The following is a 26,470-nucleotide window of genomic DNA, read 5'->3' as shown; positions in this document are numbered from 1 at the left end:
GTGCTACACTATAGGATACCTTATAAACTAAAAGACGAAATTTTCTTAAACCGTGTCCTCTTCCATAACTCAAATAAGCATTTTATACTTATATGCCAACCCCGTACGAAGGACGGGTACTCTGCTAGTATAAATATACATATATATATATATGAATTTGAACGGATGGTGTTTTTTGGCCTCTCGGGACCTCAAAACGAAAAAAAATTTAAATCGGTCCCGGGTCCAGGTCTTACCACGAGTACTACGGTAATAGCTTATTCCCCTATATGGGAAATTTGCTAAAAAGAAGCATAATATATTAAATTTTAATTCAATTTGTTTGGGCTGTTTTGAGATGAGACATAAACTATAGCCTTTTTGTTTTGGATTCGTGTGAAGAATTAAGTTTAGCTGCAGTTATTTTGTTATATTGCTTCACAAAATAATGGTTAATATACATCAATATTAATTTATTATTTAATAATATTGGCCTCAAAATCATCTAGAATGACATTTCATCCTCTAACGACCTTCTACAAACATTATATCCACTAAACACAACACATACAACTGAAAAGATCAAATCAACTTGCACTTACTGTCATACAAGTGACTGTTTTTGAATCCAGATCATAGGATATTCTTTTGGTGCATATCAAATCTTTCTTTTCTGCTTCATCTTCTGAATTGAATCCTTTGGATGAAACATCGTCCGTTGCAACAGAGTCAACACCAGTTCCACTGCTAATTTCATCATCAGTGTCTTCGATGAGGTTAATTACTTCAACTGAATCTTTCTTTTTAGGTTTCTTCTTCTTTTTCTTGATGTTTGATTTATCATCTACTGTATTTTTGCAATTTCCTTCACTCGTATCACTTTCAGCAGGTACTTTGACTGGTGTATTTAAAAGATTTATGTTACTGAGGTTTGGATCTATCAAATCCTTCCTCACACTCAGCTTTGGTCGGTTCTCTTCCACAACTACATTTGTGGGAGCTACAAAGCCATTATCTGGTTGTGATGTATTCGGTTCAGAAGAGGGTACCGGTATTTCCTGTGCAACTGTGGTACCTGAATCAGAATTACCAAATTCCTTTTTTAAAGTGTATAACTCCGATATAGCTTCTTCTACAGTATTTTCAGCAGCTGAATTGGAAGTGTCGAGTGTGTTCATTTCTTGTGCATTGCGGTTTATAACTTTATTTAATTCTGTGATAACATTTGAGGTATTTGAAATAACATTCATTACGCTGCCTTGCTGGATTTGATCCTGAGCCCAGGAGTGAAACAGTGCTTGTGACATTCCTTGGTAAGAAAATATTTCACTATATATTTTCATTTTTTCACTCATTAATTCCTCAATCTGCTTATCAATGAGGAATAACCTCAATATCTTACTACTAACTTCTTGCATTTGACTTATTGGCAAGTTCTTTGAATTAATATAGCTTGTTCCTGTATCCTCGTGTGTATTACTTTCATTGCTTTCCTTTGGAACATTGTTGTGAGCTTCAGAGGTTGAAGGAATACTTGTATTTGTGACTGAGTTTGTACTTGACGGCTGAAGAATTTGTTTCACAACCTTTTCCACAACCGCTTCAACTGCAATTGAAATTAATTAGTTAATTTTATACAAGAGGTAGTTTTATCACCTCTTAAACATTAGCTTTTAATATTCACAGAACACTCCACATGCTGGTATACATATGGAGTAGTAGTTAGGAATTATTTTTACAAAATTGTTGGTAAATGACTCAACCTTATAGCATTAATAGAAAAAATCTAAAAACTGTACAAGGAAATTTTCCTACAAAAAATACACTGAGTATAACAAGCATCCTGTTGTTTGTAAGGCCAAAGCGGCTACAGTGACCATTAGGTTTCCTAGGATCTTAAATTACAGTGTGCATAAAGATAAAACACAACAAAGACATTGTCTGGGGATGTTAAGCTAATAGAATTGTTTTAGTTTATGATTCCTTTGGCTTTTTAGAAAAATAAACGGTCAGCTATCTGACACGTACTTTCTCCCATAAGCTTGTCAACGACCTTTTTCATGGGTAAGGGGTGGGAGCAACTATGATATTTTATAAGGAAAATCACAAAGTTGCAATAACTTTTAAACCGTGATTGTTACAGCAATGAAGGTTTGCGCTATTTTGTTTAGAATTATAAGGACCATAACAATTTTAATCAAAACCGGCTTTTTTCCTAAAATCCGTTGTAAAGATATTTTATGGGTGTTTATGGGAAAATCACATAAGTTACAATAACTTTTGAACCGTAATTTTGATGGAAATAGGATTCGTTCTATTTTGTTCAGAATGTGGCTATAACATAGGATCAGTTGAGGTAAAACGGGTATAAAAACAGCAAATTTCAATTTCTAAGCTAGATAAACAAAGTTTTTTTAATATTTAAAAAAGATTTTATGGTTTCAGCTTGTCATTAAATGATCTCCTAAAATGGTTTAGTATGTATTGTTATTGAATAAACTGTTTGTAATAAAAATTATTATCATTATTTATACCACAACTATTTCACCCCGTGGTTGGGGAAAAACGGGTAGGCCTATAGTACATGTTTTCTAAGTAAAACACAATAATCACTATTGAAGTACCTATTTTACCCCACTACCAAAATTAAACAAAAATTAAAAAAAACACCTGGGGATACCATGGATTAGTACTACATACCGAATTTAATCGAAATTGGACTCCAGGTGTGGTCTGTAGCTCTGTACACATCCACACATATAGACGCACACACACATCCACACATATAGACGCACACACACACACACACACACAGACATCACTTCGAAAACAACTGTTTTAGATTTTAATGGGACCCAAAATGGATATATCCACTCAAAACTCAAACTCGAAACTTTTGGCAAAAACAATACTTTCTCCATATAAGTACCTATTATGTATAAGGAGAGAAAGTAAAAATAGATATTATTTTCATCCTTTTGTGATATTTTTATGTGTATATGAGCTAGCCTATATATATATATTTTAGAAACTCAAAAAGAATAAACTAATATAAAGTTTTAATTACTGAGAAAGTTATAATTATGTCATAAAACAACGCTGGGCTTGAAACAATGTTTTTTTTAAGAGGTTGGCGGCCTCTTTTAACATTGCATTTGCCCGTCCACATAGACTAACTGCCCGTGCGTGGAACGTATGCAGTAAAGCAAGGGGTGAGCTGGTACAGTACAAAGGTGAACTGTACTGATAAAATGTTTGCGGCAGTGACCAGGATCCGAACCCATGACATCGCTGCCTTGGGCCCGGAGTCCGTGGCACTACTGACTGAGCCACCGACTCACCTAACTACTCTATTACTACTCTGTTGAAACAAAGAGCAAGACTTGTTAGAAAATATGACGTTCTTTTAATAACTACAGCAGAACTTGAATTATTTTAATTAATTGGGGATTGGCTCATTTGGATAGTTGGATATAATGAGGGTTAAAAGAAATATTCATACACAGAAAGAACCGTATCTGTCATTAATTTACATCATATGAAATGCACTCAGTTAAAGGACAACACATTAGGGTCTGTACTAGTTTTGGGAACTTGATTTAGTGCTAAGTGCAAATGCTAAAGAACTGAACTGTCAAATCAATCAGGAGAATTGCTTGAGAGGGTGGTAATGACTCATTGGTTTGATGCTAATTTTTAATACTAAGGAAAGGTAGACACTCTTGCTGAAATATTAACGAGTTGCATAGTTTAATATCCAACATTCATTATATCAACAATCCAAATTTACACCTAACAATCACATAACGTTTTACTCACCTGAAATATTCTGGAAAGATGATAACAGAGGGCTCTGATTGAAAAGAATATTATCATTTCTGTGAATATCTGGCTGAATAGTATGTTCCAGTCTAGATTCAGTTTGAGATCCTAATGATGAACTAGGAAGAAAATGTGAAGCTACATGGTTTGCCAAAGAATCTGCTTCATTGAATCTCCCAAAATCTTCTCTTTCTCCTGAATTGTGTGGACTATTTAATGGAAATGTTTTATTGTTAGTGTTGACATTCATTATGTTTCCGGCAACAGAGTTTAATATACCTGAATCCATATTATAAAAATTCTCCTGAGTTTCTAAATAGTTTTGTAAAGTTCTCCCCCTCCTCTTTTCATTTATTAACTTATTCATTTCACGCAGGTGGCCTAAGCCAAGCTTTTCTAAATCCTCCGGTGGAATCAAAAAATTGGGATCTTTTAAAAGGAAGCCAAAGTCTTTACAAAACTCATTTGCTTCTTCTGCCTCAATGTGTTCTGGTGTAAAATTTGGATTTCTTTCAAGATTTCTTTCCGTCTTTACTATTATAGGCTGCGGCATCTGGAGCTCAATAACCTGATCCTCAGTAACATGATTGTCTGCATTTTGGTTCCCTAGAACAGTTTTGTCTAGTAATGGATTTGGAATAGGCGGTTTTGTTGACTTGTCTCTTACTCTCAGTGTATAACCAAACAACCTTGATCTCAAAAAGCTTTGATAAAGCTGTCCAACTCTTGAAAATTCATCTATATTGTTCTGACTGTTTTGTTTATCACTTGATTGTTTGTTGGTTGTTTGCTGTTGTTGATCAATATGAATACTTTCTTGAATGCCTGTTGACACGTTGCCGAGTATTCGTTCTCTTTCTTCCTGTATATAAATATCATTCCTCAGTCTTGGAGAGGAAGATTTACTTGATTCAGGTACAATATTGTTTACAGCTGTCATACTCCAGCCACCAACTTTTTGCGCTTTTGCTTGGAGATTGGCAGGTAAATTTGAAGTGGTATTATCAAATGACCTCTGTTGGATTGAGTGAGTAGTAGTAGTATTAGGAGAGTTTGTATTCATGAAATCATTGGATTCAAGGTCTCCTTCAGTAGGAACACCTGGTGCAACAGATCCTATTTCTTTGAAGTCACTGTTGGTTAAACGTAAATCTAAATTTGGTCCTGGAGATTCCTTGTCTTTACTTTTATCTTCATTACTAAGATTATTTTGAAAGTTGATTTCTTTGTTCGATGATGATGATTTAGAGGCTAAAGCTTCTTCTATTCTCTTTTTTGTAGCAAGTACTTTTTCCATTCTTTCTAAATCTGAACCTGGACCAACTACATCTTCGTGGTCTTTGGACGATCTAGATGACAAAGAAGGTTGAAAATCAAAACCTTGACTGTAGTTTCTATTATTTGTTGGAAACCTAATATGATTGGTTCTTTCACGATTCCCCCAGGAATTCCCAGGGGGGCGGTGATTTTTTTGAAAACCTTGGTCATTTGTTTTATGATTTCTGTCCCACCTTGATGACACTCCTCTTTGAAATTCTTCTCTAGGATTATTAGAAGGGCCATGAAATCTCTTTGCCCCACTATTATGTGGATTCCATTGATATTTTCGTTTACTATCCCTGTTGTCTCTTCCACTAGAACTCATTTTTATCTAGAACAAATAATAACAAAAATCATTACATTTTTTTCTTTCTTCAAATTAATGAGAAGTGTTTTAACACTTTAAGCTAAGCCTATATTTTTATTTCTCTATTAATTGTGTTTTAATCATATATTTAAGTGGTTTATTATATATTTATTTCAAAAGGATACGTCTGTATCTAATCTAAAAGAAAAATCCATGTCCTTCTCTTCTATAGGCCTACCAATGAGAAAAAGCAGCAAAACAGAAGTTATGTGCAATCCCAGTTAAACTCAATAATGCCGTCAAATTATACCCAAGTTGGACACCGTTTATTTAGGACTAAGGTGGGCCTTCTACACCAGCTTAGCCAACTGAGCTACCATGCCAAATGAGAAGTGCTGCTATAAGCACATTAGCGCTCACAGGTGAACCAAGCTATATTCAGGCTTAGGGTTTAATATGTTAAAGCACGATTATCAACAGAAACCTCCCATTCCCGTGCCACTTTCATATTATTTATGACCAACACTGTGTGCAAGCAAGATGGACTTTGCCTTCAGTTAGCATTGCAAAAAAGGCTTTTTGCCGCCTGTCCTTGAAATTTAAAGCATAACACTTTCATTTTGAAACCGGGAATTCGCGGGAAATGCAGTGAGATTTCAGGTTAAACTACGGGGATTCTAGGGGTAATTGTGGTACAGTGACCTGTTGCTGCATTGCTATTGGTTGTGGTGAAACGGGTGATGTTAGGGCCTACCAATCAATTATCAATTGTAATCAATTTTTACAGGATAACATGGATACGATATAAGTGTTTATAAAGCATATTACAATGAAAATCAGGTGTAGGTGGATGACAAGAGAGAAATTTTTAATTGAATACATTAAAAATGTAGAAAACATGAAAAATCAAATTGAAGTATTAGGCCTACCTTGACAAAAAGAATACAGAATGTTCAAGAGTGCAAGAGTGTGTTTAAAAATGCAATACAAAGTTCTGCTCTAGGAGGGCAGAGTGATCATGAGACGAAGGGAGGGGGAAGTTTCTTGTTGTGAAAAGTGGCGCTGCGCGCTTATCTCGACCATGAGTCATGAAATGAAACCCACGGGCTCCGCGCTGTACGCTGCCACAGAAAACATACTAGGCCTACTTGTTTTCTGTGACGCTGCCCAGCTGCCGAGCGTCAGCTCACTACAAATCGAAACTGCAATCAATGCCTTGAGTTGAAGTGCTGTACAAGTATACGCATTTTCAAGTGCTGTTGGTACAAATATAATTATGCCTTTGGTGTGGTGCTTTGGATAGGCTATACTTGAACTCTGAGCAAAAAATAAAACAAAATTAAGTTGTTCACTTGTCAGTAAAGTTGTTTCCAATTTTGTCTTCTAAAAAAAAATTGTCCCGTTGGCGCCACTCTTGCGTGGCGCCATAATCGACCGCGTAGTTCGCGTATGGGTTAAACCAGCCTTGATGGCCTATACATTTTTGTAATGTTTTTAGCAATAACCGATTCTGATTTCTTATGTTTTATTGAATTAGGTATGGTAGCCAGTGTCACATTTTAAAATGAGTGCCTTTTAGTTAATGCATTTAACAAAAAGCACATTAAAGTAATTAACTAATGTGTTAATTAATTAATTAATTTAGGGTAACACATTAGGCCCTAATTAAGTTAATAATAAAAAATAACAATCTTAGGCCTATCGGCAAATTGAAATTTGAGTTTCTCAACTTTTAACCACAGACGAAGAAACTTTTTTCTTTTCAGATATTAGCCTATTCCCAGATTAAACCGGGTGTACACTATGTAGCAAAACCTGCTATAGGCTACTTATAACATTTGCTATATAACATCGTTATAACTTTTGCTAGGCTATATATAACATTGCTATAGGCCTAAGTTATAACGTTTGTTATACATAAAAGTTACAGACAATTTTAGTGATTCCGGTGCCTGTGCTAGGCCTATATGTCATGTGTAGCGCAACCTCATTCACATTCTGCATTAAAATGTTGTGCCGAAGAGACCTATTGATCTGTGGAAGGGAAGGTTTTGGGTTTGACCCCCAATTGCCTCAAGAAATAAGTACCGGTAAGTTTATAGTGCAACAGATTTATTACAGGACCTTAATGATGACGATCTCGCTGACAATCCATCATTAAAACACTAAATAAAACGAGATAGTAGCGGTAGCTTAAAATAAACTTTTTACCTATGACGAGTGAAGATTTTGAATTCATCATTGGCCACAAGATTGAAAGAAAAACACAACATTCAGAGAATGTTAGATGCAGGCCTAGCATGTATTTCTTTAGATATTTACTTGAATACCGGTACTTGAATATTTACTTGTTGTCTTAATCTTTGACCGAAGTATATCGGATAGATTGCGTCGTTATACTAATATTTACAAAATTATTACATACAAAACTTGCTTTACAAAATACCATAAAACTTAAAACTTTAAAACTTAGGCTGTGGTAAGCGTGTCTGTTTCTCAACCTGGCATCAAAGGATCATTTGACAACTCGTCAAAAGACTATACAGGGGCCTAATTGTGAGCAAGTTCTTCAGCTCGATCTTAAACGCTGTACAGTCGAGGTTCCTTAGGTGGTTTGGAAGGGAGTTGTAGATTTTGATAGTCGAGCGGGGGTATCTCCTTAAGGTATGGCTCAAGCGGCAGCGAGGCATATCAAGGTCATGGGCCCTTCTTATTCCATTTGCCGACTCCCGATAGATAGCACAATTTTTGTAATATATAGCAGTGTTATATTGCACGGGTACACTTCCATATCTGTTGGCACAAACAACCGAATGAGTAATATTGATTATTCGATTGTTTAATTCGATATATCGTTTGGTTAGTTAGGTTACCTAACTAACCAAACGATATATAGAATAATCGATGTATCGATTGATATTACTCATTCGGTTGTTTGTGCCCACAGATATGGAAATGTACCCTATAGGCCTAGCGCTTTTGAAAAGTTACTTTTTCTACTTCTAGCAAATGTTATATTCAACATTGCTAGATGTTGTAAACACAAATCTGCTAGGGATAGCAGGTTTTGCTACATAGTGTAACCCCGACTTTAGCGTACATATTTTGAGAACAAAAAGGCCAGTTGTCTGTTATCTTTAAGGCCTAACAGTAAAATAAAATTTGTGAATGTAAAAAAAATAATACCTACATAGTAAAGAGTCTATAATAGGGCTAAGGTAGTTTACCTCGCAATTTAAATAAAATCATCTAAGTGAACCGTCAAAAATATATTCATAACAACTAATTTTAATTTACAGCAGTTACTTGTCTAGAAATGTTGTAATGTTCACGCACTCACGATTTTTAAATTGAAAACTATAACCTTAATTATTTACGGTTACGGGCTTTATGGAAGCAGCAGCGAGCAACCCAATTTCAATTTTGCAGGTTATGTTTTCGTTTTCTTTTTCTTTTCTTCAAAATAATGCAAAGGGAGGATTAGCTCACTTCTCTTGGCTCGAATAGCTGTCATGAATCTTTTCTAATTAGCTACGGCCACACGGGTGTTTTTTCACGCACAAATGCAGCGTGAAAACATGCGAAAATATGAGCAGCATTAAATGTAATGGGGAGTGTCACACGCAGTGTGTTTTCCTTTCCCGCAGTGGCGCCAGTGGCGGGCACCTATTCGTTTCAATGCTACTAAACATTTTCGCGTGTTTTCACGCTGCGTTTGTACGTGAAAAATCACCCGTGTGGCCGCAGCCTTTGAGCTCCAATGACCGTTGACTACCCAATGACAAAGGCCACGGCGTGAGACTTGGCAACGCTGCAAGATGTTAAAATATATTTATAGCAAACTACGAACTTTGGACAAATTAGATGACAAAGAAAGGTTGAAAATCAAAACCTTGACCGTAGTTTCTATTGTTTGTTGGAAACCTATGATGGTTTCCTTAACGATTCCTCCAGAAATTCCCAGGGGGCGGTGATTTTTTGGAAAACCTTGGTCATTTGTTTTAAGATTTCTGTCCCACCTTGATGACACTCCTCTTTGAAATTCTTCTCTAGGATTATTAGAAGGGCCATGAAATCTCTTTGCCCCATTATTATGTGGATTCCATTGATATTTTCGTTTACTATCCCTGTTGTCTCTTCCACTAAAATTCATTTTTATCTCGAACAAATAATAACAAAAATCATTACATTTTTTTCTTTCTTCAAATTAATGAGAAGTATTTTAACACTTTTAGCTAAGCCTTTATTTTTATTTCTCTATTAATTGTGTATATCATATATTTAATTATTTGCAAATCTACACGACTTAAGCTTTCCAACGACCCATTAATTAATAAAATCGGTCCAGTAGAACTCTAGATTTAGTTGTACAAAGATTTTTAAAACTGAATTATATATAGAATAGATATATGTATATTGATAAATAAATAAGATCTTTAGTAATACCGATTTAAAAATGAAGAGATATCTATGAAACTTAACAATAATTATTAACAATGCAACAATAAAATAAAGCTCTCTGTAAAAAATATATAACAAGGAACCAAAGGAATGACAACAGTTATAAATTACTTGCATGTTTACTTGAGCTTGTTTAGATCCTCGCATGACTCGATCCTGATGCACCGATCATTCTCACACTTACGGACAAAGAACTTTCCATCCCTACAACAAGCATACTGGTAGCCAATGCCCTTACACTTCGCCTTCAAATCCTTCAAGAACAGTTTGTTTTCAGGTGCCAAATGTTCGTTCACGTAGACGGATTTTTCTGGAAAGTCTGTATTTATCTGACGAGCATTTAACTTCTTCCTATCCCTAAACTCTTGCAGCAAAGTGTCTCGGGTTACCCTTCTGGAGAACTGGACGATGAAAGGCGGCGGACGATCCTTCTTGAAGGATGGAACTCGATGAGCCACCGAAATGTCACCCTCCTGGATCTCCACTCCTAGGGCAGTGCCGACGTCCTTCACCAAGCTCGTGACATCCTCATTTGGAGTTTCAGGGATTTCGCTAACTTCCATACGTTGTTCTTCCTGGAGTATTGCTCGAGTGCACGGACCTTGCTCTTGAGGGAGGTTACCTCTTTGTTAAGGGCGGCATTGTCACTGCGAAGGTGTTCATTTTCTTTCTTCATCGATGCAAGCTCTTCTTTTATATTTTTCATTATGTTCGTAGATTCATCCATCTTGTTTGACATTTAAATTGCATGGATTCGGTCAATTCATTGATCTCATTCCTAGTTGTGTTTAGTTCATCAAACATTTGAACTTTAAACTCTTGCAAGGCCTTGAGAAGCTCATTGGTAGTAGTGACGACCTCTCGACACTGTTTACACTTCCAGTCTCTAAACGAACGCGTTTTAGTGCCAACGACGTCGTCTTGGATGCAGCGAGCATGAAAAAACTTCTCGCAACTTCCAGCGCACTTCACCTTCTGATCCTCATCACTATCACACGATTTACCGCAGATGCCACAGTCAGACGACATTTTTAAGTGCTAACGTACGATATGTTCATAAACACGACTGCAAACAACGTATGTCACGTGTGGCGGTAGAGCAGGAACATGCGTGTAGCAGGCGAGAGCGATGTAGTACTCGGAGCCTCTTATCAGCTCGGCGGACGGAGCTAGACTAGCAACAAAGCTAGACTAAGTAACAATGCAAAGGTACAATCTAAAAGAATAATGGAGTCAGGTTGTTGCTATGTTTTTATTAGTTATGCATGGCTCAGTTACGGGGCATAGCACCAAATAAGTACATTAAATCATTGAACTAGAAAGAACTTTGAAATTATTGCTGCAAGACAAATATATAGGTATGAAAAACTTAGCAGGAATTAGTTTTAATAAACCAAGTACAAACATAACATTTATTTACTCACATGCACCATTCAATAACTACTGTACAGTGTATAGATACTTTGAGTAGTGGCAATATACGGGTTTTACGACACTTTGAGCGTTTTTCCCCATACGAATAACATGGTGAGCTTTTTTTAACCACTTTTTTAAAAAATCCTGCTCTCGGCCTATACACCCTTATACAAATGTTCAATACTATTGTACAACTCCATAAACATTTCAAATCCACATCCATTCACATGTATATTCTCAAAATCGAGCGAGGTTTACACGTGAACTTGGGCGTGCTCCCGGCTCATGGCGCACTCCCGGCCCATGGTCGGCTCGCTTCTTGCCTCTAGTGGCAGCTCGTGATAGGGGGCTGTGAAATGGCATCCTTTGCGGAAATCCACGAATTCTGGCTACTTGGGAACCCAAGCCATTTGACATACAACAAATCACCCTTCCTCCGAATAACCTTCTCTACCAAATACATGTCTTTATATTTTGGTCTTTAACAACTCCTCTGTATAGAATCCTCCCCTGATTATATTGCCATTTTCATCATTCAAGATACAAGTCACAGGATTTGTATTCTTAACTTCTGCTATTGTAAATAGCTCCCCTGTCCAATTCGGGGCATATCCTTTACTGAACACATGTTTGTACTCGGAAATCCTTACACTATCTATCACCCACCTTATATCTTGGCTCTTTAACTTGCACTTTAGAAGTCAACCTCTCATGCACATATTTTCTTAACACTCACTTGGTTAGGCTTCATTCCTATAGATCTATGCACTTTATTATTATATTTTCTAATTAACTTTAGAAGTAAATCCAACCATTTATAACTCCCCTGAGCACTAAATTCCCTATATAGCCAATTCTTTAAAGTTCTCTGGAACCTCTCCACAATTGCAGCCTTAGTTGTAGAAAAAGTGTGATAGTGATTAAATGTATCTATTAAAGTTAAAATATATTTATTGCCAGAATTCTCTCTAGCATAGTTTTGCAAATCAATTAAATCTATCTGTACGGTTTCGTTTATACCCAATACTTTAAAAGACCTTCAAATGAAATTCTTTCTTGCAGGCTTATGAAGTTCGTATGCAATTTCATTCATTTTTTATAACAACAGTACTTCCTTTAACTGTAAATATATTACCATCACCCCAATCAATAGATTATCTTCTTTTCTTTTAAATACATAGTTTTCTGGTATATTATCGTCTATTATCTATATACTTAAATCCACTCAAAGATGTGGGGTCGGCAACTAATAAATCAGGATTGTATCCATCAAATTAAATTTGTTTTCTCCTAGGCTTGTTCCTGCTTCTCGCTTCTTGTCTCTGGTGGTAGCTCTTGATTGAGTTCTGTGTGAGCAACCTCCCGTTGAAACAATTTATAGTTACATTTTTTAATTATGTTATAATTTCTTAATTTCTAGTTAAAAATTTTGAAATTTTCCAAAAGTCTATATATAGAGGTGACATCCGCGCGAGACCTCATTCCGAAACACGAAGCTGTCATGTTAACACTGCTAACTGTCGCTCTCCAACAAAAGCAACCTGATTCGCCACTACAAGGTAATACATCGAAAGAAATGTGAAATTGTGCAACGTTTGTGATTTTATATGTGATAGCCACATGGCTCTAATTAAAATCGCATATACTACAAAGTCATAAGACTTGTAATTAAAAAAAATGTTGTTGAACATTTTAAAAGACACACAATGATTAAATTTGTCGGTGAATCGATTATAGGTGATCTTAAAAAATACTCTTCAGTCTTGTCCACTGCCGATAAAAGGTCCGCCTATACAACCGAGGTGGCGGGTTGGCGTGAATCCACGACAACCCACCACCACACATTTATCCGAGGTGGCGGGTTGTCGAGCACACTCACGTCAATGAGCCACCACGACAACATGCCACCACGACAACCCGCCAATACCAGTTTTTATCAGAGGTGGCGAGTTGTCGTGAAGCTCCATGTTCTATGTCGTCAACCCGCCACCTCGCACGTAGGCGACAACGTACCACCCCATCAACCCGCCACGCCACCACTCTTTTACGAGATGTTGGATTGTCGTGTACGCCCAATGTTCGGTGCCGTCAACCCAACAACTCGCACGTAGACGTCAACCAGCAACCACGTTAACCCACCACCACACTAAAGAGGTGGCTGGTTGACGTGTTTGAACACGTTTAAGCACCACCACGACAACGTGCCACCACGTCAGCACACCAACACACATATTCGAGGGGGCGGGTTGTCGTTTGCGCTAGAGTCAACGTGCCACCCCGACAACGAGCCACCACGTCAACCCACCACCTCAAAATTCTTCTTCTTTTTGGTGGTGGGCTGACTTGACGTGGTGGCGGGTTGACGTGGTGTGGTGGTGCCTTGGCGCGTTCCCCCCTTAGGAAGTATACTTTAACTTTACCTCTGGTCAGAAGTGACATTATAGAAATGTATGTATATATTTGACTTTGAAGTATAATCCATTCTATTGTCCTTCTTTTTTCTTTCGTGGCCTTTGATCCACGTATGTCACTTTTTAGTTACTGTTTGTGTTTTGTGTTCTGTTCTGTTCTGACTTCTGCTTCTGACTGATGATCACCGGACTGCCAACGCCAAATACTGCCACCGTCCGTGCAATCAATCGCCGCTGTTGCTCGTTGCTGTTATGGAGAATTTGGAGATAATTGAAATTTAGTTGTCAGTCTCTCATTAGCCTACACTGAATATTATTGGGAACCAACATTTCGAAGCTTAAATCAATCGGGTTTTGAATAGGTGAGATATTAAACTTCTAAGACACAAGTTACCACAAATTTATAACTTAACTTATCCCTAGATTTTAACTTATAGCCTATTCTGCCCTATACAGGCTTACCACTATAAAACTAGGGACCCTAGGCCTGGCTTAATTCATATTTAAGAAAAACCTGTCATTATTTTATCATGGGAAGTCTTAATTATAATAATAACTAACTTATATTTCCCCTAGAAAGAATAAAACGCCTTGGGCTTAGCCTATGTCTAATTTGTTTGATGATCTTTTTAAGGTTACGGTATACATCTTTGTTACAGAATATTGCATTATTATGGTTCTATGTAGTCTGGAATTCTTAAAATAGGTCCTTAATCCTAATGTAAGGAAAGGCAGGGCCATCGCGGAACTATGGGCCTGAGTCGAGTATCGCTGGAGGTTTTAGGTGTGTCAGGGTTGTAAGGTAGGGAAATATTCCCCCATAAGATACCTTTGTGGTTAATTATTTACGGTTATTGTTTACGCATAGGATACGCGTCCGGTAACCGGACGTGGATTAGGCGTACGGCAGTTACTGTCATAACCAACCAAACTTGCTGATGATGAAGATATCGAATTAAGGTTAAATTCTGTTCATAAAATAATTGCCGAAAATTCTTACAAATGATGTACAGTTAAGAAGAAATGGCATTCAAAGCAAAATCTTTGACAAAAAGTTCTGGGACAAAAAGATGGGATTAAAACCAGGGACCTCTTGCATATCAGCCGAGCACTCTATCCACTACACCTCGAACACCGATGGCTGTATATTGTATTGTTGTAATGGCGTTCCGGGCCCCCACAACCCGGTGACGTGACTGACGGACGCCTAATCCACGCCTGGTAACCGGACGTGTATTGTTTAATTTGGCTGCACTTTAGTTTCTGTGCTACGTTTACTCACATATAAGTTAAGTTACTCATGTTTGGCTAAGGTAAGGTTTAGTTTAGTACAGTTTCATCAGCTGGTAGTTAATGTACCTATCATAGTAGGCCTAAATGTAGGACAGAAACTAAAGTGCAATCTTCAATTTCTAGGGCCCTTCAAATTAATTTTTAATTTTGATATCTTAAGTCACTTTATAGTTATTTACCTCCTGAATCCAAATATACCATAATTTTTCACAACAGATGAATATTACTGATGATATCGCCGTTCAAAATACATTGTTTGAATCAACAAGGTAAGTAACTTAGGATGGATGTCATTAAGAGCCCTTTCACACGAGGCCACCGGTGTCCGCCACCAGTCACTGGCTGGGCAACTGCAGTGGATGGTACAGGCAACTGACAATACCTACATTCCACTACAGCCACTGTACAATGGTACAGGGTATTTAAGTATCTGCCGCCTCTAGTATCCCCCCCCCCCTCACTTTTCAGTGCACTCCCCGACCTCACTAATATCACCCCAATGGCCAATACATGTCCTGTCAGTTGATTTAGTGAAAAATTGTCGGCAATATTGCATGCTGTATTAACAAATTTAATAACTTTTTGAGCCCTTTTAACGGAGGGTTTTTTTACCGTTTTCATGCAAAACGTGATTCTAACTTGGATATATGGAATGCAACGTTTTTATCCAATCAGTAATTAATCATGTTTTGCACCATGAACGGCACACAAAATCGTCTGTTTTAAAAGGCTCTTATAACACTTTTCATTAACTTAGCCAGATCCACATGAGAGACATGCTAGTGGCTATTGACAAATATATTTACTTATAGAACTGTTTTATAAAAAAAACCCGCATGAATCGAAAAGAAAAAGTACTTACTTTTCCATAAAAGAATAATATACCATTTAAAAAAAATAGTTAAATTGGTTACAGTAGGTAGTATTTTGTTCACACTTTCATTCTTTCAACTTTTCAACCTTTCAGCTAGCGCTGTCGCTGCGTAGTGGCGTATGAAGTGTGGCCTAAACAAGGGGAAGTGTTTTCTTTGTTCCCCCCTACCCACTCCACTATGCTCCCACGGTGCGCGTGTCTGCCAGAGCAATTAATAGGGCAGCACAGAAAACTCAGCACAGCCGTGCAATAAACTATTGACTTTTGTTAATGTGTTCTGAAATAATTTTATACTTAATTAAAATATTTCAAATGGATGTTTTGCCGTTCCCAGAATTATTTGCTAAATGTTTATTTTTTTTAGATTAAAACCTCCCTTTTTAATTTAATTGAATTCTTCCTTTGTCTTCTTTTCTTCTTCTTTATTTTTAATGTCCTCTTTATTTTCTTTTGATCACCCCATTTTCACAAACAAACAATTCAACACGAAAACAGTTAACTACTACCACAGTGCGTTTGTCTCTGCAGTCTGCACTTGAACTGAACAAAAATAGTAGTTGCGCCCGCATCCACGGTGGCGGCCACTGGTTGCCACTGGATTTTGTAACTTAGTGCTTAAGTGGTCACTCATTATTTTAGGCTAGGCTCGGCTCAGTGTCCCTCATTGCTTCATTTATGTTTGGGGTCCGCAACAACGTGTTTGCCAGCGTAATTCCACCTGTACTTTAATACACTTAACCCCTATCATGGTCTAAGAAAATATGACCGTGAAAAAAACCGTTAGTATAGCCTACAGTGAATTTAATTTTGAGTGGGGAGCTGTAAATAGTAATAGGTTACAAATGACAGTGATGTTAATGAAGAATTTAGCACTGGTGCTGTAGGAGGAGTATTCCAAACCAAGTAGTGTATTCCAACTCCAAGTAGAGCTTAACACTACAACAATGTTTGATTCACAATCTTATAAACTTATCTGAGAGTGAGAAATTAAAATAAAATGTGTTGCTAACTAACTCTGTTTGATATTGTAGGTTGTCCGAAGCTTAAACATGGCATTGGTAGAACAACCGTGCTACACCCTAATAAACTTTCCATCAGATGCAGAACCTCCAAATGAAATGCAACTTAAAGCAGACCTTGGTAAGTTAGTTAAAACACAGATTAGGCTAAAATACCCCCGCCGCTGCAAACCTGCCGACTAAGCGAATTTCCAGTTGCCTGAATTGATTTTCAATTAAATGTATTTAATTAACATTAGGTTCTAGGAGTACATAGGTTTGCTGCTACAGGGAGGGTAAAAAAGATCATGCTGGACCGCGATCTCATTCATGTTTATCCCGCCTTACACCTTTAAACCAAATTTCATCAAAATCGGACCAAAATTACTCAAGTTATCGTGTTTACGGACACACACATATATCTATATATATATATATACATATATAAAAATTTGAACAACTGGTGTTTTTGGCCTCTGGGGATATCAAAAGGAAAAAGTAAATCGGTCCCGGGCCTAGGTCTTACCATGTCACCTACGGTAATAGCTACTTCCCTATAGGGAAATTTGTTAGACTCTGCCAGTGATTAATTCAACAAGAAGTTATATACATATATATTTGTCTAAAGATTAGAGGTGGGCCGATACTGATACTCGATACCAAAATACTCGGTATCGAGGTATCGTCGATACTCGATACTTGCCTGTTTTGGGTTCGATACCGATACTGACACTGAACGGTACAAATCGGTGCGGATTAAGTCAGTTCAGAGCGGGTAAATTGCCGTTACGAATCCTAGCTGTTTGCCTACTTAGTAAAGACAACCTTATTGGCTAGTTTTCAACTCCAGTGATGATATTTGGAAGTATCGGTATCGATAGGTATCGAGAGTACTTTGGTGTTATCGGTATCGGCCGACAATTTTTTGTATCGGCCCATCTCTACTAAAGATTTATACAAATTAAAAACATTATATGAAACTGAAACCTAACACCAGTAGTTGAACTTTCTTATTAATTAATCTTGGTACAAATTAATTCCAGTCAAGATTTTACCAGTTTCAGGATTTGAGGAATTCATGTCACATCTTGAGCTTGGTTGTCATTTCACTCAGGTAGGAGGCCTAGTTGAGCTCTTTACAGCTCAAGTCAGAGGTAAGGTTACTCATGAGTCCAGATGATCCCATTTACAGAAAAAACCCTACTCTGTTTACAAGATTTGTTTGAAAATACATTGTAATAGCTTAGAACTGCAATATCGACTAATATAGGTTTTACAACACCTGTTAGCAGTTCCAACAGTACCAATCAACCTGCTAATAGGCATTGTAAATCCAATATTAATCTAAATTTAATAGTCTGAAATTAAAATTTCACCGTCAATTAATATGGTTTTGTTTGCAGAAAAAGGAGACATTAAAACAAAAATTGAAGCTTTAAAGAAGACAATTCACATGATCGCTAATGGAGAAAGACTACCAGGTCTTTTGATGATCATAATTCGCTTTGTTCTTCCCTTACAAGATCATACAATCAAGAAGTTGTTACTCATCTTTTGGGAAATAGTACAAAAGACATCTTCGGATGGTAAATTGTTGCAAGAAATGATCTTGGTCTGTGATGCTTACCGTAAGGTTAGTAGTACAGATTGCATTTGTGATACCTATTTTATTTGTTTACAATGTGTGAAAAGCTGTGATTTATATGCTATTTTATAAAGATATGTATAAATTTAATGTATAAGTACAATAGTTAAATTATTCTTGCTTTATAGACCTACATTTTGTTTAGCTTTTGGCTGGAGTTAGTTACTAAAGATCAGTCATTAACTAAACACACCAAGAAATAAGTCATGAAAATCACTTTTCATTGAAATTCAAAGTCTAATGTTCATTAGATTTAAAATTGGATATTACAAATTGCATAAATGATACAATCCCACAATGTTAACCAAAATATAATTCAGAAATAAAAGTCTGTGTTCTCACTCCTCCATACTGGTGTATGAAGAAGCAAAACAGGTGATGTGTGCTTATTAGGTCTGATGGTGATTGGAGTGTCCAATTGAAATCGATCACCACTTACCATATTTTTTGTATATTTAATTTTTTTTAATTTACCAAATTTTTTGTTGTCTTGTGAATAACAGTATAAGCGTAATTATATGTTTTAAGTGTTATAAGACGTATCTTTTATTTACTTTCCGTATTTTTTATCACAATTACCTACTGTTTAAAAAAAAAAGTTTAAAAGACATTTTGGGTTATGTAATCTGACACTGTCTTCATGTGAGCAAGTACCGTTACCTAAAATGTAAGAATAGTACAGAGGTCAGAGACCCAGCCAAAATTGGAAAATTACAAAAGAAAAACCACTCAGGTAACAAAGTTGAGGCTGTGAAAGGCTGAAAGCTTCGGCTGAGTATTGTTTACTAATCTTGTTATGTTTTAAGCAATTTCTCATCAGAGGACAAGATCTGATTCCAAATGCCGAAACTTTGTGAAAACTTATCTTTATACAATTCATGATGGAAAATGTCTGCAATAATCCCCTAAATAACATAAACCTACCATAGACAAAATGAACTTGAAACAAGTAATGAGATATTGTATTTGTATGTGACAGGATCTGCAACATCCCAATGAGTTCCTGAGGGGCTCAACTCTGAGGTTCCTCTGCAAGCTGAAGGAGCCCGAGCTGCTGGAGCCTCTGATGCCAGCCATACGAGCCTGTCTGGAGCACAGACACTCCTACGTCAGGCGCAACGCAGTCCTCGCCATCTTCACCATATACAAGTAAGTCACTCCACTCACTAGTAAACTCTATTGTCAAAATACCTATGTAGGTGGAAATGGTCAATTGCTGTGAATCTATTGTTTATCTATATAATCTATCGTGTGAATATATGAAAAACCGAGTCTCAAAACATTTATTTTTAATAATTATACATTTATTCCACACAAACAACCAGTTATATGGAAACATGTAATTTGTGAAAATATCTGAGAGGTTAACAAACTTTTTATAAAGCAGAAAAAAACCTATAATCTTTAGATGGCAGAAAACACACTGCAGATTCTGTTTGACAAGCTACTATATTAGCCACTATATTAGCCTCTATATAGGTATTGACTATATTAGCCAGCAGCAACAGTTTTTGGTTGAAACTTACATTGTGACACTTCCAAGTATATGTTTGTTCAATTTAAGTTATTACAAAACAATACCCTCTCTGCAGCAAATTTTGTTAATGGTGAATTTTATTGCTTGATAATATTAATGAATGATTAAATGTCAATTGTTCACAACAACTCAACACAACTTAACTGTTCTGTCCAGGGTGGTACAGTTAACAGTTTTTTGGATAGTGGGTCATTGAAATTAAAAATATGAAAAAATTAACTTTTAAATAAAATTTTATGAGTTTTTTATTGGTTTTGGACTGTCTCCTGTCATTGTAGCAACATCCAAAAGCATATCTTGCGGTCTCGGCTACAGTGGTAATCAGTGGTATGCCTTCGATCGCAGAAACATCGGTTTGCATATTTTGAGGCTAAATTCCATCTTGAGGCCCCCTGAATTATTATAAGTTGACTAATATGATGGTACGATTTACCTCCATAAACACCATAGGGAGGTCAAAAAATGGACGAGCCTAAGAGATACGTTTGTGTTGAATTTACCCACACGCTTCAAAATTGCCTATTCAAAGAGCTTAGTAGGCTGGGAATCAAATTAGCATTCAAAACTACAAACCATACTCTGAACACCCTGTCACAAACAGAACGATCAATAGATAAAATTGAAGTTAAGGTGTTTATAAAATTAAATGGCAAAATTGTATGAGTCTGTATGTGGGGCAAACAGGTTGTGGGTTCGTTACTCATTACAACCAACATAAACCCAAACTGTACAATTAATCAAACAAAATTCAGGGTTTGCACAGTACTTCATCAACCTAAACTTTAATATGAGTGTGATTGCCGATAATCTAGAGGTGCTACATGCATGCAGAAAAGGTAGTTAAGTAAACAAGTTAGAGGAATTTGAAATTTACAAATTAGGCTATGCCACAACAACAACGCTGGTGGACATTTCCTCAATAAAAAACTGCAGTTCGAGTCACACTCTATTTTTAATGTGTTAATAAGCCCAAGTAAACAGCCACCTGACCTTTGTTCTACTAAAAACACCCAGATAACAACGTGTGTGCTCGAATTGATCTGTGGTCAGAGGGTGGTTTTGGTTATACAAACTACCCCGGGGGTCTGGCAGGTAGGTAATATGGTCGCTTAAAACATGTTATCTGACCCGTGAGTCATTGAGGGAGGAAGGTAAATTCTTGACTTAAATTACATGACGAGGTAAATTGTACAATCCTATTAGTTATATTTTGCGGTCTCGGCATCACTGCTGGATCATCTCTCACAATAGTGGCAACACTGGCGACTCTAAAAATTTCTGTATAAAGAAGTAAATAATTGGTTATACTAATGAAAAGGACTAACAATTAAACAAATCATTAAACTCAATGATTTCACCACATTAAAATATCATCCAATTTCAGAAATTTTGAATTTTTAATCCCGGATGCACCAGAGCTAGTGGCTAACTTCCTTGAGGGAGAACAAGACATGTCCTGCAAGCGCAATGCATTCCTCATGCTACTGCACGCTGACCAGGAACGAGCATTGGCTTATCTGGCCTCTTGTCTGGACCAGGTCAACTCCTTCGGTGACATTCTGCAGCTGGTCATAGTGGAGCTCATATACAAGGTAGGTCACTCCAACAATATCATCATTTTATGGTGGATAATAAATTAGGGATGGACGAGATTGGATTTTTTGTTCGAGACAAGACAAGACAGGATTTTTATTTCTCATAAAATTTTTAGACAGGATTTCCCTTCACATACATAACGGGAAATGCACGTTTGACATTTTAAGCTGATTTTTTAACATTGTTAAATACCTACTAATTTATGACAAATGACTAAAAATAATAATAATAGGTAAGAGTATTTCAAATCTAAAAAAAAAGTCAGTATGAAAAAAAAAAACAAATATTAGTTAGGCCTAACATATTAAAAAGACTTTCTGCAGGGGTTTTTTAAAATATTTTTTTATCCTGTCTCAAATAAATATTGACCAAAATCAAATCTTGTCTTGTAGAACGAGATTTACAATTTGCTGAAAATTTCTCGAAATTTCGAGACCCATCCATCTATAATAATAATACTTACTATGACTCCTCTTACACCGCAAAGCTTAGGCCTACATCTGGATTTTTAATCCCTCTTTTGTGACCTAGTTTCCCTTTTCATGCATACCTAACACGAACTCCAAATTTAATGAGTGTGAAATAAACCCTTTTGGTTAAATCAATGAAAATAATTTTAACCTTGATATCAAAACAATGTCCATTTTAGCCCGATTTTACTTTGTGTGGTTAAGTTGGCAGTTCTTAATTTCTTAATTTCATGGTAATTATTATACAAGACACTAAGTATCTTGAGTCAAGGGAAACATCTATTGTTCAAACCGTTAGAGTTGTGTAATGGAGAATGAAGTATCAGGTTGTTTGGTAATGTATGTGTTTGTTTCCGGTTTAGTTGATCTCTTTGTTCAATATTTTCTGTTCCTAGTGACTTAAGTTCGAGTAGAGTGGAGAGTAGTTTACAGATGTTTTGTGTAAATCTCAGGTGTGTCATGCCAACCCGTCGGAGAGGTCACGGTTCATTCGATGTATCTACAACTTGCTCAACTCCAACAGTGCGGCAGTCCGCTACGAGGCTGCTGGCACTCTGGTCACACTGTCTACTGCACCCACAGCCATCAAGGTATGTAACTGACACAAGCTTTTTAAAAAATAATACACTATATTAGAATTTTTAGTCTTCTTGATATTCTCTGTGTCTAACATACAAAAAAATTACTCAATTTTTTCAAAATGTGTGATACCGTATTTACAATAATAAATGTATTGATTTTGAAGTTAGTTGTTTGTGTATTAATTTATATAAATTTATATAATTTTTATTAGCTAGAGAGTTATTTGCGGTTGTTGGTAAGTTAAGTTGACTGCGGTAACTCACGTCCCAGACTCCTGGACATTTATGTGTCAAACTAACAAAAGACTTAACTGCACTTTGTCCTTGTTAACCTTGTTAACAAAAAAGATAATTTTTCTTAATCGAGAGGTTACCTAATCAATGCAAATCTAATATTTTTGATTCCCCTAGTGTTTAACAAATATAATAATTCAAGATCGCTGTTGTTTGTTGTACTGACAGGCCGCAGCTACTTGCTACATCGACCTGATAGTGAAGGAGAGTGACAACAATGTGAAGCTGATTGTCTTGGACCGTCTGATTGCTCTCAAGGAACACCCGACCCAGGAGAGAGTGCTGCAGGACCTTGTCATGGATATCCTGCGAGTCCTGGCCAGTCCGGACCTGGAGGTGCGCAAGAAGACCCTCAACCTGGGTGAGACACACTTACAAAGCTAATATTTTACATGTTACTTGGGTGCCAAAGTGCTTCATCCAATATTTTGGTTTTTGAACATTGTATATCATACTTTCTTGTACTTACTGTACTGTAGAATGTTTTACACAGTTTCAATACTAATTTTATTCTAGGATATACTACTCCTTTGGAATTTCATTTGAATTCTTGTTTATTATCAGCAATGGAGCTTGTGTCTTCAAGAAACATCCAAGAAATGGTATTAGTGCTGAAGAAAGAAGTGACTAAAACTCACAACACAGGGGAGCACGAGGATACGGGCAAATACCGTCAACTTCTAGTGCGCACTTTGCACTCTTGCTGCATCAAGGTACATCCCTAGACTTAGCTGGTTGGTTAATCACATGTGAAAAGTAAAAATTGTGTTATATTTATTACAATTTATTTAGCCTAAATATAAATATTAGGTATTTCTTAGGGATGTGTTAATTCTCGATACCACCGATACCTGGACATTGGTATCAGTATCGACGATCGATCTTTAAAAGTTGGTACAAATGTTAATATAACTGTTAAAAATATTGAACTTTGTAGATATGAAGGTCCGTAAAAATTGCCCGGTTGAAAAATTTCACGCTCTTGCAGTGACCAAGGGGTCGTTTTCATGATTACCACAGACGATCAGATGGCTTGTCACTATCGCGGAAGAACGTGGCAATGTCTAAACTTTAAAGGTGGTAGATGTTCATGATTTTACCATGATCAGGGAAGACAATGATGATATCCACATGACTGTGGCAGATAATTAGAATTTTGCCGCAATTGCGGAATACAATGATAATATTTCTGTGAATGATTGATGGAGATAGGCTATTCAGGATTTCACTGTGACCTCAGGAGACGATGATGACGATGTTTCGTTGATAGATGTATTAAAAAAACTTAAAACTCGATGGAGGTATTCAGAATTTTGTCGCTATCGCGGAAGACAAGGATTGTGTTCACATGACTGTAGGAGATATCAAGGAATTAGCAGGGATCACAGAAGCTGATGGTAATGTTCCCTTAACCGCAAATGTTCAGTAATTTTCTTAAATTATGGGAGATGATGATGATGTTTCCGTTACCGGTGACATATTCAGGATTTTTCTTTGCTTAGGCCTAGATTGTTTCGATTTTTTATTGCTGCTTTATTTTTTCTGTACTTCAAGAGCAGTACATTACCCCAAAATTACATTGTACAGGAACATGAAGACAAGGGTTCTTGAAGTATAACCAATCCAAACATTTTGTAAAGTAAAAAAATGGTATTGATATTGACATATCTCTGTATTTATGTTTTAAACATGCCTGATGTATGTAAGTAGACATCACTAATCATAAGTAGAGCTAGCAGGTTCTGCTGGGGATTGGAATTCAAACTAAATTCAGTGTTGTTTATGACTTTTCTTATCCTGGATGTATAATTTCTTGTTTACTATTTCTTCTAAATATGGATCAACTCTTGGTAGGTACTTACTTTAAAACTAACAACAAAAGAAGGATACAAAGAATATTTTTCATGAATCTTAGCCCAACACAATTCTATATTTTTTTTGTCAAAGCTAACTTAATTGTTGTTAGTTCAGGGTGTCTATCAACTGGGAAATCCGGGAAAGCGAGGAATTTTACTAAATTTTGGGTTAGCCATAAAATGTACGGCATTTGCCCTTAAAAATCAGGCTATGTCCTTAAATAGTTTAGAAGTTCGAACACGGATGACGTCAATAATGTTTCTGTTATCGCGAAAGACCGTTGTGATATCTACACGACCATGGGAGATGTCCAGGATTTTGCCGTGATCGTGGAAGACTATGATGACTTTTTCTGACTGTGGGAGCCAATTACAATAACCACACAAGCTTTTGCCGGGATCACGGATGACAGTAAAACGTTTCCTTGAGCGCAGGAGACGATGACGAAGACCATAGGACCGTCAAAGATATTCAGGTGTTTGCTGCGATTGCGGAAGACGATGATGTTTCTGTTACTGGTGGAGATATTCAGGATTTTATTTTATTGCAATCGTGGATGACGATGATAACATGTACGTGACCGCACGAGATGACGATGTCCACACAACCGGGGGAGATATTCAGGATTTTATTTTATTGCAATCGTGGATGACGATGATAACGTTTCTGTGACCGCAGGAGATGATGACGATGACCAAACAACCGCACGACCATCTGAGATATTGAGTTTTTTGCCGCAATTGTGGAAGATGTTGATGACATTCCTGTGACTGAGGGTGATATTCAGGATTTTGCTGCTATTGCGGATGACGATGATAACATTACCGAGACTGGGGGAGCCGATGACCACACAATCGCAGGAGATATTCAGGATTTTTCTGCTATCGCGGATGAGGATGATGTTTCCGTGACCGATGGAGATTTTCAGGACTTTGTCACCATTGCGGGGGACGATGATTTTATTTCTGTTACACTATAAATCTGTACCTAAAGTAAATGTTTGTCTCATTCAAATTAATTTCTATTTTTAAACTCTGTCGATGTTGTATTACTTACTTTTCCTCTCGTACAACGTTTTATATTAATTAATACAAGTCGACAAATCAGGAAAATTTATTTTGTAACAACACATACAAAGGTAATGACAAATTGTCCATAATTGTTCGGAAATTGCCTATGAATTTGTATCCAAAATTTAGTAGACACCCTTTAGTTTTACATGTGATTTATCTTTTGGAATGTTTTTTTATTTCATTTTGTATTGTCTGCCATATAATGTATATGATTAGTTCCCAGACGTAGCTGCCACTGTCATACCAGTCTTGATGGAGTTTTTGTCAGATACCAACGAAGTAGCAGCTGCTGATGTACTTATCTTTGTCAGAGAAGCTATTCAAAAGTTTGATGCCTTGCGTCCATTGATAATAGAGGTAAAGATTTGCACCATCTAAATACATTTTAAAATAAAATATCTATTCACTGTTTCTGAATGAATGAATGAATGAATGAATTATGAATTTATTCCACCACATATATAAAAATTACACAACCAAATGTACAAAAGAAAAAAGTTCTTTATGCAAAACTAAACTAACTAACTATAACTAAT

General features: G+C 36.6%; 2 protein-coding genes across 4 annotated transcripts in view; one reads left to right on the top strand and one right to left on the bottom strand.

The window, feature by feature from the left end:
- Positions 1–8,769, bottom strand: part of LOC128985755 (uncharacterized) — a 35,587-nt gene extending 26,818 nt beyond the window's left edge. For both annotated transcript variants that reach the window (XM_054405606.1, XM_054405613.1), the window contains exons 1-3: positions 8,656–8,769; positions 3,799–5,452; positions 582–1,585 (exon numbers count right to left, since the gene is read on the bottom strand). In XM_054405606.1, the coding sequence (XP_054261581.1) occupies positions 582–1,585; positions 3,799–5,446 (2,652 nt within the window). In that variant the 5' untranslated portion in view covers positions 5,447–5,452; positions 8,656–8,769. The remainder of the gene's footprint in view (positions 1–581; positions 1,586–3,798; positions 5,453–8,655) is intronic.
- Positions 8,770–13,927: 5,158 nt separating this feature from the next.
- The window catches only part of LOC128985745 (coatomer subunit beta), a 35,510-nt gene continuing 22,967 nt past the window's right edge, over positions 13,928–26,470 (top strand). The window contains exons 1-9 of one of the 2 annotated variants that reach the window (XM_054405583.1): positions 13,928–14,078; positions 16,915–17,023; positions 18,285–18,514; positions 19,506–19,675; positions 21,448–21,655; positions 22,582–22,719; positions 23,173–23,365; positions 23,569–23,717; positions 26,151–26,291. In XM_054405583.1, the coding sequence (XP_054261558.1) occupies positions 16,933–17,023; positions 18,285–18,514; positions 19,506–19,675; positions 21,448–21,655; positions 22,582–22,719; positions 23,173–23,365; positions 23,569–23,717; positions 26,151–26,291 (1,320 nt within the window). In that variant the 5' untranslated portion in view covers positions 13,928–14,078; positions 16,915–16,932. The remainder of the gene's footprint in view (positions 14,079–16,914; positions 17,024–18,284; positions 18,515–19,505; positions 19,676–21,447; positions 21,656–22,581; positions 22,720–23,172; positions 23,366–23,568; positions 23,718–26,150; positions 26,292–26,470) is intronic. The other variant, XM_054405594.1, reaches the window with a different exon arrangement.

Source organism: Macrosteles quadrilineatus, unplaced genomic scaffold, assembly GCF_028750875.1.
Source record: "Macrosteles quadrilineatus isolate MER2022 unplaced genomic scaffold, UCM_ALF_1.0 Scaffold_1__1_contigs__length_201487025, whole genome shotgun sequence".
Lineage (NCBI taxonomy): Eukaryota > Metazoa > Arthropoda > Insecta > Hemiptera > Cicadellidae > Macrosteles > Macrosteles quadrilineatus.
This window is presented reverse-complemented; position numbering and strand designations above follow the sequence as displayed.